Here is a 21013-nt window from a genome sequence, read left to right on the forward strand (position 1 = left end):
GGGGCGAAGGTCAGCCCCGGCGTGTGTGTGTCATGGCTGCCGCTCGGGAGCGGATTGACCTGATTCGGAATCGTGTCGTTCTGAAGGAATTTGGGATCCAGAATGTGAGTGTTGGGCGGGTCGCTGCTGAATATAAGGGAGATTTAAAATTAAACATCACCCAACACCAGGTTATAGTCCAATAGGTTTAATTGGAAGCACTAGCTTTCGGAGCGACGCTCCTTCATCAGGTGGTAGTGGAGGGCTCAATCCTAACACAGAGTTTAGAGCAAACATTTACAGTGAGATGTAACTGAAATTATACATTGAAACATTGATTGTCTGTTGAGCCTTTCATCTGTTAGAATACAGTGATAGTTTCATTTCTTTCATGTGTAAATCACAAAACCTTTTTTATAAAGTTGAATTCTCAGGTTGGCTGTAACAGTGGTGAGAGCTAGACAATATGTTGAAGGTGAAAGTGAGGTCTGCGGATGCTGGAGATCAGAGCTGCAAATGTGTTGCTGGAAAAGCGCAGCAGGTCAGGCAGCATCCAAGGAGCAGGAGATTCGACGTTTCAGGCATAAGCCCTTCATCAGGAAAAGGGCTTATTTCCTGATGAAGGGCTTATGCCCGAGACGTCGAATTTCCTGTTCCTTGGATGCTGCCTGACTCAATATGTTGAAGGTGTCAGCCCCCTGTATTCTCTGTCTATGACCTGATGTTTAGAACCTCCGCCCCAGACAGACAAAGACCCACTTGCACACATATATTTTGTGGGATGAATTTGTACTTGCAGAGTTACATTGTACTTTGCTCAAAAACTGCATGAATTTATGTAAAACTCTGTTATCTTACTTTTTAGATTAGAATCAATCTAAACATCAGGTCATAGACAGAGAACACAGCAGACTAACACCTTCAACATATTGTCTAGCTATCACCATTGTTAACAGCTAACCCGAGAATGCAACTTTAAAAAAAAGTTTTGTGATTTACACATGAAAGAAGTGAAACTATCACTGTATTCTAACAGATGAAAGGCTCAACAGATAATCAATTTTTCAATGTATAATTTCAGTTACATCACTGCAAATTTTTGCTATAAATTCTGTGTTACGATCGAGCCCTCACTATCACCTGATGAAGGAGCGTCGCTCCGAAAGCTAGTGTGCTTCCAATTAAACATGTTGGATTATAACCTGGTGTTATGTGATTTTTAACTTTGTACACCCCAGTCCAACACCGGCATCTCCAAATTGAGATTTAAAGTTGACAGTGTTATTGGTTTTCTGTTCCAGGTTCATACCACTGATTTCCCAGGAAATTACCCCGGCTACGACGACTCGTGGGACCAGCAGCGGTTTGAGGAGGTACAGGATAAATAGGGAGCAGCTGAACAGTGTCACAGTGCAAACACGCCCGGCTGAAGAACCACTGTTCCATTCATTCATTGGGGATAATGCTCGTTATTTGTATTCCCATTTTCAATACCCTCACACAGCTCTTTTCGTTTCAGTCTGCCCATGGGATTTAGTCCTTCATTGAAGGTCTGATAGTTTGGGCGATAGGGAGTTAATGATCAGTACTAAGTGAAAGGGGGGTGAAATGATCAAAACTTTTGCTTCACTCTTCACTATAAAGGTTACAAAAGATATTCTAGTCGCTTTCTTCGCTCATTGGAACATAACCCCAGCCTTTCTGGTCGGTCTCCAGAGCTGATTTGCTTCAGGCCAGCAGCATCCTAGTGAATCTGTACTGCAGCCTTTCTAGTGCAATCATAGCCTTCCTAAATTGTGACAACAGAACTGCATATCAGGTAGGGGAAATTGAGGACTGCAGATGCTGAAGATCAGAGTCGAGAGTGTGCTTCGGGCAAAAGACCTTCATCAGGAATTCTTTCATTCCTGAAGAAAGGCTTTTGCCCAAAGTGTCGATTCTCCTGCTGCTCGGATGCTACCTGACCTGCTGAGCTTTTCCAGAAGTGCATATCTCTCCAGCTGTGACTTAATTAGCATATAGCTTGATCGTACATTCCTTCCTCTTATTCAATGCCTTGATTAATAAAGACAGGATCCCTAAAGTTTTCTTTACCATCTTAGCTACCTGTTATGCTGTCTTCAATGATCTAGGTTAGATTAGTTTAAATTCCCTGTAGTATGGAAACAGGCCCTTTGCCCCAACAAGTCCACACCGACCCTCTGAAGCGTAACGCACCCAGACCCATTCCCCTGCCCGATGTTCACCCCTGACTCATGCACCTAACACTCTGTTAATTAGTGTGGCCAGTTCACCTGACCTGCACATCTTTGGATTGTGGGAGAAAACCAGAGCACCCAGAGGAAACCCATGCAGACTTGGGGAGAATGTGCAAACTCTGCACAGACAGTCACCCGAGGCAGGAATTGAACCTGGGTGCCTGGCACTGTGACGCAGCAGCGCTAACCACTATGCTGCCCCATCTGTGGACAAAAACAACCCCTTTCAATAAAAATCTCACCTAAAGTTCCAAACCTTGAAATATTGAGCTACCATTCTTGTCCCTCCTTCAACCATGTCTCTGTAATAGCAAATATCATGCATTAATCAACACCCTCAGCTGATCTGCCTTACTCGTTAGATTCCTTGCACTAAAATAAATTCACATGATCAACAATGCCCTTTGGCGCATCTCCTCCACTTCTGGCACCACTGCCCTTGAACCCATCCCCTCCAACCACAACCAAGATAGAACCCCCTTGGTCCTTACCTTCCACCTCACTAATCTCCGGATACGATGCATTATCCTCTGCCATTTCCACCAATTACAATCAGACCCCACCACTAGACATATATTTCCCTCCCCACCTCCAATGGCCTTCCATAGAGACAAGCCACTCTGTGACTCCCTTGTTAGGTCCACGCTCCCTCAACCTTCCCTCCCAATCCTGGCACCTTCCCTTGCCACCCAGAAACCTGGGCCCATACCTCCACCCAAGGATCCTTCTACATCCAGCAGAGATTTTCCTGTACGTCCAAACACCTCATCTGTTGTGTCCATTGCTCGATGTGGTGGTCTCTACACTGGGGAGACAGGACGCCAATTTGTGCAACGGTTCAGAGAACATCTCTGGGACATGCACCAAACAACCCCACCGTCCTGTGGCTGACCACTTCAAAGTCCCCCCTCTCACTCTACAAAGGGCATGCAAGTCCTGGGCTGCCTCCGCTGCCAAATCCAAGCCACCTGATGCCTGGAGGAAGAACATATCATCTTCCACCTTGGGACCCTCCAACCACATGGCATCACTGTTGACTTCACCAGTCTCCTCATCTCTCCTCCCTCCACCTCATCCAAGATTCAACCTTCCAACTCGGCACTACCATCTTGAACTGTCCCACCTGTCCATCTTCTTTCCCACTTATTCAGTCCACTCTCCCCTCTGACCTATCACCATTACACCACCTGCATCTATCTATCACCTTTCCACTACCTCACCCCCACCCCCACCCCCACCCTCCTATTTATCTCTCAGCTCCCACCATTCCTGATGAAGGGTTTATGCCCAAGAAATTGATTCTTGTGCTCCTCAGATGTTCCCTGATGTGCTGTGCTTTTTCAGCACCACATTTTGTTTTACTATAATCTCCAGTATCTGAATCTTCACTTTCTCCTAAAATAAATTCTAGCTAACTTGCCATGTTTTAGAATATAGAATAGTACAGACCCTTCAGCCCTCGATGTTGTGCTGACCTTTTATCCTACTCTAAGATCAAACTGATCTGCATGCCCTACATTTTATTATCATCCATGTGCCTATCCAAGAATCGCTTAAATGTCCCTCATGTATATGCGACCACTGCTGATAGTGCATTCCACATATCCACCACACTGTGTAAAGAAGCTGCCTCTGACATCTCCCTTAAACCTTCCTCCAATCACCTTAAAATTATGTCCCCTTGTGATAGCCATTTCTACCCTTGGAAAAAGTCTCTGGCTATCCACTGTATCCTCTAATCATCTTGTACACCTTTATCAAGTCACCTCTCATCCTTCTTCACTCCGATGAGAAAAGCTCTGGCTCCCTCACAACTTTCCTTCATAAGACATGTAATCCAGTCCAGGCTGCATCCTGGTAAATCTTCTCTGCACTCTCTCTAAAACTTCCACATCCTATAATGAGGTGACCAGAACTGAACACAACATTCCAAGTGTGGTCTGACCAGGGTTTTATAGAGCTGCAGCATAACCTCGCAGCACTTAAAATCAATCCTTTTTTTTGCTTTTAACTTGACTATATTTGTACTGCCTTCAAGAATGACTTGGTGCTTTGTCTGTATGTATCTGTGTATCACTCCCTACTGTATCTCCACTCTGCATCCCACCCCTGCTGCCAAATTAGTTTAAATCCTCACCAATTGCACAAGTAAACCTCCCCACAAGGGTGTTTGTCCTGTCCTTGTTTTGAGTGCAACCTGTTGGACTTGTGCAGGTCCCACCTTCCCCAAAAATGAAGCCAGTGATGCACGGATCTGAGTCTTCCTCCTCCAACTCTTCAGCCACACATTCATCTGTTCTATCCACCGATTCCTATACTCACCAGCATGTGGCACCAAGAGTAATTGAGAGTAACCTTTAATCTGCTACCTAGCTCCCTAATTTCTTGTTGCAGGACCTCCTTCCTCTTTCTGCCCGTGTCATTGGCCCCAGTGTGAGCCATGATGACTAACTGTTTGTCCCTTCCTTTGAGAATGTCCTACAAGATCCAGGGAGACAACACACAATCCTAGAGTAATATGACTACAGAAATGCCTTACTGAACTTTTCACGATTGAATCTCCCCCTCCTATTGTTCTCTATCTTTTTCGAACTCCCCCTTGAGAAGCCAGGTTCTGGCTGCAGGCTCCAGTTGGACTGCTACCCTTGCCATTTTTCCAAAACAGAAAATCTGTTCGCGTGAGATTCACTCTGAGGCTTTCCTGACTAGCTACCTGCCTCCCTCCTCCTGACTAATGGTCATGCATTCCTTTGTAACTGCATGTTATTAAGCCATGGGGGCGACCATGTCTAAAAAAAGGTGCTAACCATATAACTGTCTCGCAGATGTACTGCAGTGCCTCCAGCTGACCCTCCTATTCCAAACCCTGGCAATCAGTTTGATCATACCAATGGGATTTCCTGCAGATGTGGTCATCCAGGCTGCCAGGAATGTCGTAAGATTTCCCACGTATGGCAGGTTATGCAACACACAGGACTGAGCTCCTCGTCTTAGTCTTAAACTGATGGTAACTTCACTCTCCTTCCCTCTGGGTAACTTGCATTACTTTATTGTATTGCTCTTGACTTCGCTTATTTCTGATGCTTAATAATAAACTTTTCTAATGTATAATAATTTATAGAAAGTCCTTAACAGCAATTTCTTATCAAGATTATGTGGATTGGTGTTAATTTTCCAAGAGGTAAAAACAATGACTGCAGATGCTGGAAACCAGATTCTGGATTAGTGGTGCTGGAAGAGCACAGCAGTTCAGGCAGCATCCAAAGTGCAGCGAAATCGATGTTTCGGGCAAAAGCCCTTCATCAGGAATCGTTAATTTTCCAAGATTCATTAAATTCTGAAAAGTTTCCATCAAACTGGAAAATAGCAAATATAGACCCCTCTGTTGAAGGAGAGAAGAGGCAGTAAACAGTAAACTATTGGCCAGTTAGCTTGATATCCATCATGGAGAAGTTGTTAGCATCAATCATTAAAGAGGTATGGCTGTGTATTAGAAATATTCAAGACAATCGGGAAGAGTGAGCATGGTTTCATGAAAGAAAAATCATATTAACCAATCTATTGAAGCTCTTTTAAGGAGTAAATATTGTGTGAATAAATAAGACTTACTGTATGTTCCAGAAGGTATTTGATAAGGTGTTACATCAAATTTTCTTGCAGAAAATGTAAGCTTACGGTATGGTGGTGGTAGTTTGGTGGGTGGTTGGGGTGTATCAACATGGATGGAAGATTGGCTGGCAGGTAGAAAACAGAGTGTGTGCATTACTCTACTTTGTCTGGCAGGAGAGTAATGAGGAGGGATGTCAACTTTTTAACAATATTAATCAGTGACATACAGGAAGGAAATAAAGAGGTGACTAAATTTTCAGATAACACCAAGGCAGGTAGGAAAGCAAGTTGTGACATAAGAAAGTTGCAAATGGGTTGAGTGAATAGTCAGAAAGCTAATGATGGAGAGTATAATGGGAAAGTTGTTCATTTTGGCAGGAAGACTGAAGAAACAGTGTAGTTCTTATCTGGAGAGCAATCACGAAGTTTCTTGGTGCAGAGCGATCTAGGTGTTGTCGTACACAAGTCAGAAAAGGGTCATATGCAGATGCAGCTTATAGTCAAGAAGGCCAATTGCATGCTGTGCTTGATTTGTCCATCCCGATTTCACAGCTTCCCAGAATTGGCCCAGTGCAAAAGGAGACCATTCAGCCGAATGTGCCTGTGCCAGCTTGCTACATGGAAATCATTACCTTGTGCCAGTCTCCTACTTTCTTCCCCATACTTTGGCACATTATTTTTTAAATCTTATAAATAGCCAGCACCCTTTGAATGCTACAGTTGAACCTATCTGCACTATGCTTGCAGGTGGTGCATTCCAGACCCTAACTACACACTATTTGAAAAATGCTTAAAAATGTGTTGCTGGAAAAGCGCAGCAGGTCAGGCAGCATCAAAGGAACAGGAGAATCGACGTTTCGGGCATAAGCCCTTCTTCAGGAATGAGGAGGGTGTGCCAAGCAGGCTAAGAAAAAAGGTAGGGAGGAGGGACTTGGGGAGTGGCGTTGGAAATGCGATAGGTGGAAGGAGGTCAAGGTGAGGGTGATAGGCTGGAGAGGGGGTGGGGGCGGAGAGGTCGGGAAGAAGATTGCAGGTCATGAGGCGGAAGATGAGGCGCTCTTCCTCCAGGCGTCGTGTTGCCATGGTCTGGCGATGGAGGAGGCCAAAGACCTGCATGTCCTTGGTGGAGAGGGAGGGGGAGTTAAAGTGTTCAGCCACAGGGCAGTTGAAGAAGGGGTCATAATTTCGAAGGATGGACAAGTCAAAGCTTTGTCTCATGGATGAAAACTAGAGAGAGAAGGGAATTCACTTCAGCCTGTGCAGTCAGCAGCTCAGCTTATTGACAGTTTCTCATGGAGCCATTGCTCCACTGGGGTTTCCAGAGGTGTTCTCTGAAACATTCCGCAAGTAGGCGGCCAGTCTCCCCAATGTAGAGGAGGCCACATTGGGTGCAGCGGATGCAGTAAGTGATATGTGTGGAGGTGCAGGTGAATTTCTGACGGATATGGAAGGATCCCTTGGGGCCTTGGAGGGAAGTGAGGGGGGAGGTGTGGGCACAAGTTTTGAAAAATGTTCTTGCTTACATCAGCCTTGCTCGTTTTGAAGGTCAGGTTAGTCTGTGCCCTCTTGTCCTTGTTCCTTTTCTGAGTAGGAACAGTTTTTCTCTCTGTACCCTATCCAGCACACTCCTGGTTTTGCTAACCTCAATCAGATCTCCTCTAATCTGCCTTCTCTCCAAGGAGAACAGTCTGACTTCATAACTAAAGTTCCTCACCCTGGGAACTAGTCTTCTAAACTGCTTCCCCAGTGCATTCACATCCTTCCTATAATGTGGCACCTGGAACTGAGCACAGTATTCCAGCCGAGGTCTTACACATGTTCACCATTACGTTCTTGCAGATGACACCAAGATTGGAGGTGTAACGGACAGCGAAGGTTACCTCAGATGGGCCAGTGGGCCAAGGAGTGGCAGATGGAGTTTAATTTAGATAAATGTGAGGTGCTGCATTTTGGAAAGGCAAATCAGGGTGGGACTTATACACGTAATGGTACGGTCCTAAGGAGTGTTGCTGAACAAATAGACCTTGGAGTGCAGGTTCGTGGTTCTTTGAAAGTGGAATTGCAGATATACGGTATAGGGTAGTGAAGAAGGCATTTAGTATGCTGTCTTTTATTGGTCAGAGCATTAAGTCTTCACATTGGGAGGTAATGTTGCGGCTGTACAGGACATCGGTTATGCTACTTTTAGAATATCGCATGCAATTCTGGTCTCTCTCCTATCGGAAGGTTGTTGTGAAACTTGAAAGGGTTCAGAAAAGATTTACAAGGATGTTGCCATGGTTGAGGCTTTGAGCTACAGGAAGAGGCTGAATAGGCTGGGGCTGTTTTCCCTGAAGCGTCGAAGACTGAGGGCTGCCCTTATCGAGGTGAGATTAGATTCCCCTCAGTGTGGAAACAGGCCCTTAGGCCCTCCGAAGAGCAACCCACCTAGACTCATTTCCCTCTGACTAATGCACCTAACACTATGGATAATTTATCGTGGCCAATCTACCTGACTTGCACATCTTTGGACTGTGGGAGGAAACAGGAGCACCCGGAGGAAACCAACATAGACATGGGGAGAATGTGCAAACTCCACACAGACAGTTGCCTAAGGCTGGAATTGAACCTGGGTCTCTGGCGCCATGAAATGGCAGTGCTAACCACTAAGCCACCGTGCTGCCCCCAAGGTTTACAAAATCATGAGGGGTTAGGGTAAATAGACAAAGTGTTTTCCCTGCCATGGGGGAGTCCAGAGCAAGAGGGCATAGGTTTTGGATGAGAGGGGAAAGATTTAGAAAGGACCGAAGGGTTAAACTTGTTCATGCAGAGGGTGGTGCATTTATGGAATGAGCTGGTAGAGGAAGTGGTGGAGGCTGGTACAATTACAGCATTTAAAAGGCATCTTGATGGGTATATGAGTAGGAAGTGTTTGGAGGAATATGGGCTAAGAGCTGGCAAATGGAACAAGATGAATTTAGGATATCTGGTCAGCATGGAAGAGTTGGACCAAAGGGTCTGTTTCTGTGCTGTATATCTGTATGACTGTAAGAATAATAAGTATTTGACTCTCCTGAAACAGTGTAATTCATGAAGAACATCTTTGCTGACTGACAATACTGTAGAGTGAACTGGTACATGCTGCAGAAATAATATAATAGCTTGTTGAGCTGGGGCAAATTTCAAGTCCTGCCTGATCCAGAACTGTGTCATAACATTCCTGAACAATTGATTTTTTTTAAAAAATGGCACTAGTTTTCCTGGGCACAGGAGAGCTGGGCTGTATAATTTCCCCCTCCAAATCCATTTGAATTTTGTCCCCTTCCTCTGTTTCTCCCCATCCCCTCCATCCAATTTTCTTTTTGTTATTGCACTGCCCCAGTGGGTCATGCGTGTTCATTATTTAATTTGTCAAACGGGTGATTTGGTGGAGGGGTCGCACAAAAAGGGAAGGCTTGTTGGCTCCTTGTCAGCAAGGAGCGTTGGCTAGGAAGGACAGAGGGCAAATAAACCATGAAATACAAATAAACAGTTGCTGAAGACAGACTGGCTCCTGCATCCTGCTTTGGAATAGCAACATAACAACCAAGTCGTGGAATGCCGTCTGACCTCCCTGTGAATTTTGCCTCTCTCTTAGAATTTCAGGATTGATATTATTCGGCTGGAGGAAGATACGCTCGAGTTTGACATGGTTGGAATTGATGCTGCGATTGCAAACGCCTTCCGCAGGATCCTGCTTGCTGAGGTAATGAAGTTCCAGGCTGTGTTCAGTTAATAATGGTACTCAATTTATCGCACTCTTCAATCTGGAGTGTCATTTGAAATTTAAAATTAGAAAACAGCTTATTTTTTTTCATTTGCAGGGAATTCAGCTAGACTTGGGAGTAACTGTGTGGTGTAGCCTGACCTTGGGGTTTTGATCTTCCTGATGTGTGGCCACTGCAGAAATGTTCCAGTTGGTTGGGAAATGTAATGGGTACTGCATCTTTCAGCCTGTTGCTGAACTGTACAGACCCAGAAGAGCCCAGCTTTGAACCCCTGCTCTGTAGTAGTCAGAGCAACAATGATCAGCTTCAATGCGTCTAGCATCATGGTCGAAATTAGTCAACCCTCTCTACATCTGCTCTTTCAGTAATAAAATGCAAGAATTCCTATCCAGGTCCTCTCTTTTTGATTTGCAGGAACCCCTTCTGGAGTGTAGCATCAGAGTTAATGCACACACTGGCTTGGTTTTCCATTGAAGTTAATGCCTAGGTCAAGAAAGTTCAAGCACTCGTATCACTGTGCTGTCAGGAATCACAGAATGTTATGGTGCGAAGGAGGCCATCTGGCTGATTGTGTCTCACTAGTTCTATTACCTAGTTCCAATCTGCTACCTTTTCCACATATCCCTGCACATCTTGTATATCCAGATAATTGCCCAAGGCCTCTCCTGACTGCCTTAATTGAACCTGCCTCCTCCAGATTTCCAGACAGTGCATTCCAGACCCTAATACTCACTGTGATGAGAAAGTTCTTTCTCACATCACACTTGCTTCATTTGCATACCTCTTTAAATGTATTCTCCCTTGAACTTTTTTTTCCTTTTATGAGCAGGAAATGCCCTCCCTTTCTACTCATCTGACCCAGTCACAAGTTTGAAAGCCTCTCAGCTGCTTTCTTGCCTGGGGAAACAGTCCAACTTCTTCAATCTGTCTTTATAATTGAAGTTTTTCATTGCTGGAACCAATCTTGTAAATCACTCACTCAAATATATTCACATCTTTTCTATAATAAGGCAGCCACAACTGCATGCAGTTTTTGAGTTGAGTAATCAACTAATTCAGCACAAACGGGGAGCTGAATATGTGGCCATCGTTTTTTCATGCCTGAACAAATCAGATGATCGCAATGTATATTTCCTAGACCAAGTTTTGTGGGTCACTGTTTGATGTTATTTGCTCTTGAATTTAACAAGTTGAAACAACTGCATTGAATCTAACCTGAACTGTTGGTTTAGGTCCCAACTATGGCTGTGGAGAAGGTATTTATCTACAACAACACCTCCATTGTACAGGATGAGATTCTGGCACATAGACTGGGGCTCATCCCCATCAAAGCAGACCCACGGCTGTTTGAGTACAGAAGCACAGGTGAGAGGGTTGCAGTGTTTCTGTTGTTTAAATAAAAATGCCTGGTACTCTTCCTAATGGTTTAATTGTGTGTTTCTAAATTAAGGGAGCAAAGGATTGATCCAAGTTAGAGGAAATGAGGGGACAAATTAAATTATCACCTTCCCATTACCCTCAGCTTTTTTGGACTGTAAGACTGCTTTTCATTTTGAAATGAAATGAATGAAAAGGAAATGGAATGTTCTGAACAGAGAAAATGATTGGTATGATGAGCAGATGGTCAGAGGATCTATCAAAAGAACACAGAACGTGAGGGTCTGCAAATTGGGTGGGGGAGCTATTTGGAATGGGAGGGTGCAAAACATGCTGAGACAGTTGATAATACAGAGGTCAGACTGCAACAGTTTGGAACGCACCAGTAAGTAGGCATTCACCCCCCTCCCCCAGCTCACATGATTCAGAATGCACCTCTGGCTGCCTGTTCGCTCAGCAATACAATGTGTTCAAGCATCTCCCAGGAAATTGTCACTACTGCATGTGACTTTGCTCAGAAGGTTGTCAAATAACCTTGAATTTTAGTTGAGGGTGACATGACTGAGATATGTAAGATCCTGACGGGGTTGTCACAGTGCGGAAGGAGACCATTCAGCCCACTGTGCCTGCACTAACTCTTCACATGAACATCATTACCCTTGTGCCAATCTCATGGTCTGTCCCCATACTCTTGAACATTATTTCTATGCAAATACTCATCCAATGCTCTCACGAATGTCTCGACTGAACCTGTCTCCACCACACTTGTGTGCAGTATATTCTCATTGTTGTTCCTTTGACGAGAATGGACAGTTCCTCCCTGTCCTCTCTTATCTGACCATTTTGCAAACTTCTTTCCGATCTTCTCTTAGCTTTCTTCTCTTCAAGGAGAAGAGCCCCAATTTTTTTCAATCTTTCCTGACAACAGAGGTTTCACATTCCCGGAATCGTTCTTGTGAGTTATTTCTGTATACTCTCCAACACCTTCCCATCCTTCCTATAATGTGATATCCAGAACTGTACATAGTACTCCACATAGCGTAGAAAACTATCTTGTACAAGTTAAACATCACCGCTTTGTTTTTGTACTTTGTGCCCCTAATAATAAAGCTGAGGATGCTGTATGGTTTATTAACTGCTCTTTCCACCTGTCCTGCCATTTCCAGTGATTTATTTACAAATACACCCAGGTTCTTCTGCTCCTGCACCCCCTTTAGAATTGTACCTCTAATTTTATATTGTCTTTCAGTGTTCCTTCTTCCAAAATCCATCATCTGTCACCCTTCTACAATGACCTTCATCTGTCACATACCTGCCCACTTATCAATATTTCTGTGTCCCCTTGGAGTTCCCACACTGTGCTCCTCATGGTTTGCAATTCTTCCAAATTTAGTATCATCTACAAACTTGGAAATTGGCCCCTGCACTCCAAAATCCAGATCGTTAATATATATCAAGAAAAACAGAGGTCCCAATGCCAATCCCAGGGGAACTCCGCAACAGCAGTCCCTAGGTTGTGAATGGGTTAGGAATAATAGAAAATAGCAGTTTGTAAATACAAGGAAATGTTTGTATGTCAGGTCTTTATGAATATACCCTTGTATGGGATTCTCGCAGTACGTACAAGCATTTGTAAGTCAGACGTTTATAAATTGGAGACTCCCCTGTACAAGCCTTCCTGCAGGCGAAAAATATCTATGAATTGTTACTCTCTGTTTTCTATTACTCAGTCAATCTTGTAAAGTGTTTAAGTCACCATAGTCAGGGGACCATAGGACTGTCCCTCATTACAGTCAGGCGATTGATTGTGAGTTTAACCAAAGATCAACACACCTCAGGCAAAGTACGAGGTTGGAAAGGCAGACCTTCATGATAACTTCTGTTGGTGCAGGAATTTTGTCAATTTTATGTACACATTGCTGATGTTTTTTATTCCATGGCCACAAACTTTTCTCATGAGTCTGTTGTGTGACATGGTGTCGAAGACCTTCTGGAATTCCATGTGTGCCTCATCGGGCCTTTCTGTTACCTGTTCAAAAAGTTCCAGCGAGTTAGGCAAACACTTTCCCCATCAGAAATTCATTCTGACTTCTGATAACCAACTCAGCTTTTCCAATGTGTCCACTGAGCAATTGTTCCTAGAATGTTCCCTACCACCAAAGTTAAGCTGAATGATCTAGAATCGCTGGTCTTATTGTTAGAGCTGTTGTTGAACAGGTCAGTAATGTTCACAATTCTCCAGTTGCTGTCACCTCCTCTGAATCTAGAGAAGACGAAAAGATTATTGTTAGTGCCCCTTCAGTCAACACTTTGACTCCCTTTAATATCCTTGGGTGCATCTCATCTGATCCCTGTACCTTCATAACTTCTAGTACCAATAGTCTGTCCTCATCATTTTTGAACTTTGACAGGATGGGTGGAAAGATATTTCCTCTGAGAGAAATTAGAGCTAGAGATCATTGTTTCAGAATCAGGGGTCCCCCATTTAAGCGAGTTTTTGGAACTCCCTTCCTGAAAAGCTGGTGGAAGCAGAGTCTGATTATATTTCGCACAGCGGTGAATAGATTCTTGGGAAGCGAGGGGTTGAAGAGTATCAGGGATAGGCAGGAATGTGGATTGACCAGCCATGATTTTATTGAATGGCTGAGTAGGCTGAAGGGACCAAGTGGCCTACCTTTGTTCCCGACACGTGTTTGTAAAGTCTTCATTATAGAATCATTTAAAATGTAAACAGCAACATCGTTTAATTAAGCAATAGTTTACGGACTTAACAATCTCTATTCAAGATAGAAAAAATAGCAAGCTATTGTAATTCCTATTTTACTAAAGTGCAATGTTGACAGGACATAAATGTGCTTTGACTTTTTCATTCAGTGTTTGGAATTTCTCTGACTTCATACAGACTCAACTTTAACACGATAAACTGGGAAATACTTTCACACATCGCAAAGTGATGCTTTTAAATTGAAAGTTTTGACAATCCAATAAAATCTGCAAAATGCTTGCATTTGAGTGAAGTGATCTTGCTTTTTTCTCAGATAGCTGGCCCTCTGTTTGAAGCCTCTGTTTGAGGGTAGCTGACTTTTAACCTGCCTTGTATATACCACACGCATATCTCGTTTTGCCACATATGATTTACAAGTACCCAGCTTATAAAACTATACTGGAGGAGTGCTGTACTGTGTATTGTGCTATTCCTCAAATTAAACCTCCTACCAATATCCCACTGCTTCTTTTGAGCATTAATGATTCTATCACACAGTTCAAGGAGCGAGTGTACATCACCCAAAACTGACCAAGCAGATATTTGATTAACTGCTGTGTGTGGGACTGAGTCAGAATGGCTGCACAAATCAACAGGCACTGCATTTCAAAATGTTCTCTTGTAATAAAGATTGATGCAGATGTTGATGTTTTATTTGTTCATTCATGAAGGGGATGAAGAAGGAACCGAGATTGACACGCTTCAGTTTCAACTTAAAGTGAAGTGTACAAGAAATCCAAAAGCGCAAAAAGATTCCTCTGATCCTGATGAGCTGTATTTTAATCATAGAGGTAAATGTTCTGCAGTTCATCATCATCTGCAACTTCTCCTCCAAGCCACTCACCATCCAACTTGGAAATATATCCACCATTCCTTCACTGTCACTGGGTCAAAATCCTGGAATTCCCTGCCTTAGGGCATTGTGGCTCATCCTATAGCCCATGGACTGCGTGTTTCAAGAAGGCAACTCACCACTACATTCTCAAGGGGCGACTAGAGACGGGCAGTAATCCCAACCCAGCCAGTGGCGCCCACATCCCGTGGACAAACATTTTTTAAAAAATGTTCAGGCTTGCAGCATCTTAAAATGTATAGAAATGTAAAATTTCAGGAATCTTGTTTGAGGTCAATGCAGCAGCAACACCTGATAACAGCCGTGTGTGTGTATACCTACCCTGCCATGGACTGCAGTGGTTCAAGGTGGCTCACCACGGTCTTCTCCAGAGCCATTAAGGATGGGCTATGAATGTTGGCCTAGCCAGCAACACATTCATCCCATGAATGCATACATTTGTGTCAATAAATCATATAAAGGTCTCATGGATGAGTGTTAAAGAACAGTCCTGCATTTTTTCCATTTATCTTCTAGTCTACTCGAAGCATATGAAGTGGGTACCAATAGGAAACCAGGCTGACCTCTTTGGGCAGGTTGACATCCGACCTGTTCACGATGATATCCTGATTGCTCAGCTCCGCCCAGGCCAGGAACTCGATGTGGTCATGCACTGTGTGAAAGGAATCGGTAAGGTGTGGGAGGGAGCCTGTCCTTTGTAGCACCTTTTGTGGAGAACAAATCTCTAACTGATGAAGGGAAGCTTATGACACCTACTGAGGCTCAGTACTCTGTAAACATCTTTTGTAAATTCAATGAAAGTAAAATGATAACTAAAAGAGTATGATCTGTTTGGGATTGGAATAAAAACTTTCCATCTGCTTTCACACAAGAGAGGGAAGGTACAGCTGTGGCAATATTGGAGGAGGAACGTATGTGTGAAATATCAGGTGAATAGGCCCAGTGCAGTGCATTGTGGACACTTTTGGAAATATGTACCAAGTCCAGGTGAAATGTATCCTGGGCTGTTAAGGGAAGCTAAAAAAGAAATAGAGGAGACTCTGACGTTGTTTTGCTACATCTCAGCCTCCAGCTCTAGTGCCAGAAGATTGAAAGGTAGATTACATTGTACCATTGTTTAAAAATGGATAACTCGTTAGGCCTATCACAAACCAGTTAACCTAACCTCGTTGGTGGAAAAGTTACTGGAAAATTCAGAGGGATGTGGTAAATCTTGATTTCCTAATACACTGACTAATCAAAGACAGTCAACACAGATCTTTTAAGGGAAGGGTGTGTCTGACTAAAGTTTAATTTTTTGAGTGGATCACAGTCTAAGGATACAGGGTAGGCCATTTAGGACTGAGATGAGGAGGAAGTTCTTTACCCAGAGAGTGGGGACCCTGTGGAATTCCCTGCTGCAGGAAATGGTTGAGGCCAATACTTTGAATGTTTTCAAGAAGGAGTTAGGTATACATCTTGGGGATAAAGGGATCAAAGGATATGGGCAGAAAGGATGACGTTTCAGTGTTACATAAATATGTTCTCTTTTGTGCTTCCCACTTCCTTCAGGTAAAGACCACGCCAAATTTTCTCCTGTTGCCACAGCAAGCTATCGCCTTCTCCCTGATATAACTTTGCTGAGCCCTGTGGAAGGAGATCTGGCAGACAAACTAAAACACTGCTTCTCCCCCGGTGTCATTGAAGTTCACACAGTGAATGGTGAGTAAGTCCTTTTGTGTATAAAACCTGTCATTTTAAGATTTTTTTTCCCCTAGAGCACTTTGGATCAGAGAAAATTGTGGGAAGATTTAAATTGATGATTAAGAGTTAGCACTAGCAGAAGTGAAAAATGCAATTGGGAGGAATGCGGCGACTGGTATAAATGCACTGTTTGTGATGCTATGGGGCACATTGCTTCAAAGCAGGGGAAGCAGATTCCAAAGGCATTTGGATCAGCTCCTGAAAAAGGAAGAGAGAAGCCATTGCATCCTACACCCTTTGGTCCCAACCAGTCCATGCTGATCCTAATCCTAAACTAAACTAGTTCCACCTGCCTGTGCTTGGCTCAGATTCCTCCAATCCTTTATTATTCATGTACTTTTATAAATATCTTTCAAAGATTGTGACTGTAGTTGCATCCACCACTTCCTCTGGAATTTCATTACATACACAAACCACTCGCTGTGTAAAAATAAAATTACTTCTCATGTCTTTTTTTTAAAATCTTTCTTCTCTCACCTTAAAAATATTTCCCCTACACTTGAAATACCCCACCCTAGGGAAAAGACACCTGCTATTCACCTCATCCATACTCCTCCTGATTTTATAAACCTCTGTAAGGTCATCCCTCAACCTCCTATGCTCCAGCTGAAAAATGTGTTGCTGGAAAAGCGCAGCGGGTCAGGCAGCATCCAAGGAGCAGGAGAATCGACGTTTCGGGCACAAGCCCTTCTTCAGGAATGAAAAATCCCAGCCTATCCATCCTCTCCTTATAACTCCAACCTTCCATTCCTGGCAACATCATGATAAATCTCTTCTGAAGCTCTCCAGATTAATAATATCCTTCCAGGGTGACTAGAACTGGGTACAGTACTCCACAAAAGGCCTCATCAATGTCCTGGGCAACCTCAATATAAAATAAGCCAAAGTGAACATAGAGAATGTAGATGGGGAAGTAATAACGAAGAACTGTGAAATGGCAGAGATGGTGAAAAAATACTTAGTATCTACTATAATGAAAACGTATGCAAACACCATTCCATCGGTACTCAATAACAGAGGTGGAAAAGGAGGAAAGGAAATAAAAGAGTAACGATCACTGCAGAAATCATGTTAGCGAAACGAACGGGGCTAAAGGCCGATATATACCCCTGGATTGGCTGCATGCTCAGATATTAAAGGAAGTAACTACAGAGATAGTGAATGCCCTGGTTAATAATCTTCCAAGAATCCTTAGATCTTGGTAAACTCCCAGAGGATTAGAAAATCACCGATGTAACACTTTCATTTAGAAAAGGAAGAAGACAAAAAAAGACAGTTAACTCTAGGCCAGTTGGCTTAATATCTATTGTTGAGAACTTGTTGCAGCTGATTATGAAGGATGCAGGGGCAGAGCATTTAGAAGTATACTATACGATCGAGCAGAGTCAGCATGATTTCAGGGCTGACAAATTTGCCAGAATTCTTTGAGGTAGTAACAAACAGAATAGTTTAAGGGGAAGCAATGGATGTAATTGGATTTCCAAAGGCATTTGACAAGGAACCTTATTCTTGATAAGCTATTTAATAAGGTAAGAACCCGTGATGTTGGAGGTTGTAATTTAACATGGATACAGGATTGGCTAACTAATAGAAGCTAGAGTTAGGGTAAGGGATGCATTTTCAGGATAGCAGCCTGTAACTCATGGATAGCCACAGGGACCAGTGCTATAGACACAATTATTTAGAATATATGAATGCCTTGGATAAGGAAAGTGTACTTTTCCCAAGTTAGCAGATGAACTGGAGTAGGTTCGTCGAGCCACTTTGTAGCGTATTACTCAGTGCTGAGTGAAATCCTGGTAATGTCGAACATACTATCTTTAGCTTCCCTAATGAGATGATAGAGTATTTCCAAAGGATAACATTGGAGGGATCCACTTTTTGTTCCCCCACTTAAGCAGTTTTCCATCTGTCACACTCTGAATTTGTGCTGAGGAGATTTAAAGCAGTTAATATGAACTGGGTAGTGTCTGGTGTTGAACGTTGATTCCTTTCATTGAGATACCGGTCAATTCTTCCTTTTCTCTTAGGGAGAAAATTCGCAACAGTTGCAAATCCTCGCTTGGACACCTGTAGTCGTGAGATTTTCCGCCATGATGACCTTAAGAACCTCGTCCGTCTTGGCAGAGTTCGCAATCACTACATCTGTAAGTAAAGGCTGTGGATAGATTCTCGTGGATTAGTTCAGCAAACTGTGGTTTAAGAGGTAAATGGATTGATTGTTGGGAGTGACAGATATTACAGATCACTTGTTTGATTTTTATAAGTGACGTTTTGAAATTTGATTTTCCACCCTTAGTTTCCTCCCCTCAGAGGTGGTATATTTTGCACAAGTCAGTTACTCTCATGTCTGAGCCAGGGCTGCATTTATTAGCTACAACTCATGCCGAAGAGGCACATTAGGTGTAAGCCCCATCCCATCCTTGTTTGACACACTCGCACATAAATGTTTCTGTTTGGCTGGCTGGGTACCACACTCACCTCTCCAAACCTGGGGCTGTCAGTCCAGTGCAGTAACTGGGGGATGAGAGGTTTAACCCAAACCCTGCCTACACAAAATATCATATCATACTATTTTGAAGAAGAGTTGGGAGAGTTATCCCTGGTGTCCTGATTAATATCCCTCAATCAACATTATAAAAAATACTCATCTGATTGGAGCGTACTGTCGTTTTGCCTGTTGTTTGTCCTGCATTTCAGTTGTGACAACCCTTCAAAAACCCTTCAGTGGCTCTGAAACACTTTTGGAACATCTTGCAATCTTCAAAAGTGCTATTTTTGTAAGAAAGTATTTTTCAACAGATGTCAGAGAATTCCATTCAGAAGTGCCCCGGTTCCTGGCTGCTGAAGCCAAAAGCAGTAAAGTCAGCAGAGAACGTCCGTACATCATATGGCAGCATATTATGGGCTGCAGGTGTGGACTGTACATTCCAGGGTTATACAGCCAGTTAGATATAAGCCAGATTACAAAGTTGTTTAATGTCTTTCAAATATAATGGGCCACCATTTAGAATAGAGCTTTCAGAAATTTTCATATGTCAGAAAAAATCCAGCTAACACTGAGCATCTGAGACTTGGTGGATCAAGAGCTTGATATTTGTCTTGGTTTTTATTGAATAAGGAGTGGAAAGGTTGGCAAATGTTTCAACACTAATCTGTTGAGTTTAAAGTGGTAAAATAGCTTGTGTTGTTTGACTGAAGCACTAATGCACCTACGAAGAAACATGGACAGATAAACAAAGGCTTCTCTTGAAAAAGGAGGGAGAAGTTATGAGATCTAGTGGAATTCTGGTGGAAGGTGAGAATGTGCATTGGGGTTTGTTGTGAAGAGCCCATTACACCCAGGTGTCAACTGAATCTGCCCACTCAGTGATGAAACAGTGCAGTAAGACAGCCAGAATTCATTAAGACTGAGTGCCTTCCGGAGGAGACAATGAAGTTACCGATTTATTTTAGAAAGAAAACTTGCTCAAGATTTTGTACCACTGCTATTGACTAAGTTTTGTTATCTTTAAAGTTTCAGTAGAGTCCACAGGAATTCTTCTCCCCGATGTACTGGTGTCTGAAGCCTTGAAAGTGTTGATGACAAAATGCAGAAAATTTTTGAATGAACTGGATGCAGTACAGGTGGAGTGAATGTTGCAAGCAGATCCAGTTGTGTCTGGATTGAGAACACTTTGAGGAGTGACTTTACCATGGGCAGAAGTGGCAGTGAAAACCTGATCACAGACTAATTGTGTTCCAGCATCATTGACTGAAGTCGTCATTCACTTCCCCCAGCGTTATCGAGGATTAACACTCACATGAGGCAGCCTGCCAAACACAGCAGCAGTCATCTCTGACCTTGTGTCATGCACCTGAATTTTTCCCAAATATTTATCCCCACACGGGTGTGTATATATGATACAGTATTAAAGAATGAATACCTCAATCACAATTCTCTTTCTTCTCAGTGCAAAACTAGTCTGTGGTAAAAGTTTTTGTATCAATGACATTGTTGCAAAATGATTGACCTACTGTGGGATTATCAGTTATTCTGTGTCATCGACTTGTGGGCATTTCCACCACGGGAGGACACCCTTGTGTCCATGCCAGTTGACAAAGATCTGATTACACTCATCCCATTTTCAGTTCTTTGAGGCTATGGCAACACTACTGAGTGTCTCATGTCTAAGAGTTTCAGATTCAAACTACCCTTTCAGGTGAAAAATGTTCTCTTTAATTCCCCTCTTAACCTTCTACCTCTTACCTTAAATCTACATCTCCTAACCCTAACCTGAACCCATCTTCTATTGGAACAAGTGCCCTTATCCGTGCCCCCTCATAATCTTATACATCTCTGTGTTGGGTCCCCTCTCAATGTTTGATCCTCAGCCTATCCAATCTTGCCTGATAGCTTAGACCCTCCAGTCCAGGCAGCATCCTGGTAAGTGTCCTCTGCACCCTTTCCAGTTCAGTTGCATCCATTCTAGAATGTGGTGACAAGAACTGCATACAGTACTCCAATTCTGGCCTAACCAGTATTCCATACAATTCCAGAATAAACTTCCTGTTCTTTTATTCGATGCTAATATAACAAATTACTCCAGATGCCTTCTTAATCAACTCGTTGCTCAGCTACTTTCAGGAATCTTTGGATAAATATACCAAGGAGAAAGTGAGGACTGCAGATGCTGGAGATCAG

At 43.1% G+C, this 21013-nt stretch overlaps 1 protein-coding gene across 1 annotated transcript; it reads left to right on the top strand.

Annotated features, from left to right (window-relative positions):
• The first annotated feature begins 6 nt into the window (after positions 1 to 6).
• Positions 7 to 20260, top strand: polr1c (RNA polymerase I and III subunit C). Its single transcript, XM_060855634.1, has 9 exons — positions 7 to 104; positions 1281 to 1352; positions 9463 to 9570; positions 10825 to 10957; positions 14405 to 14524; positions 15103 to 15255; positions 16138 to 16287; positions 18360 to 18476; positions 19847 to 20260. The coding sequence occupies exons 1-9, from the start codon at positions 33 to 35 to the stop codon at positions 19963 to 19965; spliced, it is 1044 nt and encodes a 347-aa protein (XP_060711617.1). The 5' UTR covers positions 7 to 32; the 3' UTR covers positions 19966 to 20260.
• Positions 20261 to 21013: the final 753 nt, after the last annotated feature.

The sequence above is a fragment of the Hemiscyllium ocellatum genome, chromosome 3 (assembly GCF_020745735.1).
Source record: "Hemiscyllium ocellatum isolate sHemOce1 chromosome 3, sHemOce1.pat.X.cur, whole genome shotgun sequence".
In the NCBI taxonomy this organism is placed as follows: domain Eukaryota; kingdom Metazoa; phylum Chordata; class Chondrichthyes; order Orectolobiformes; family Hemiscylliidae; genus Hemiscyllium; species Hemiscyllium ocellatum.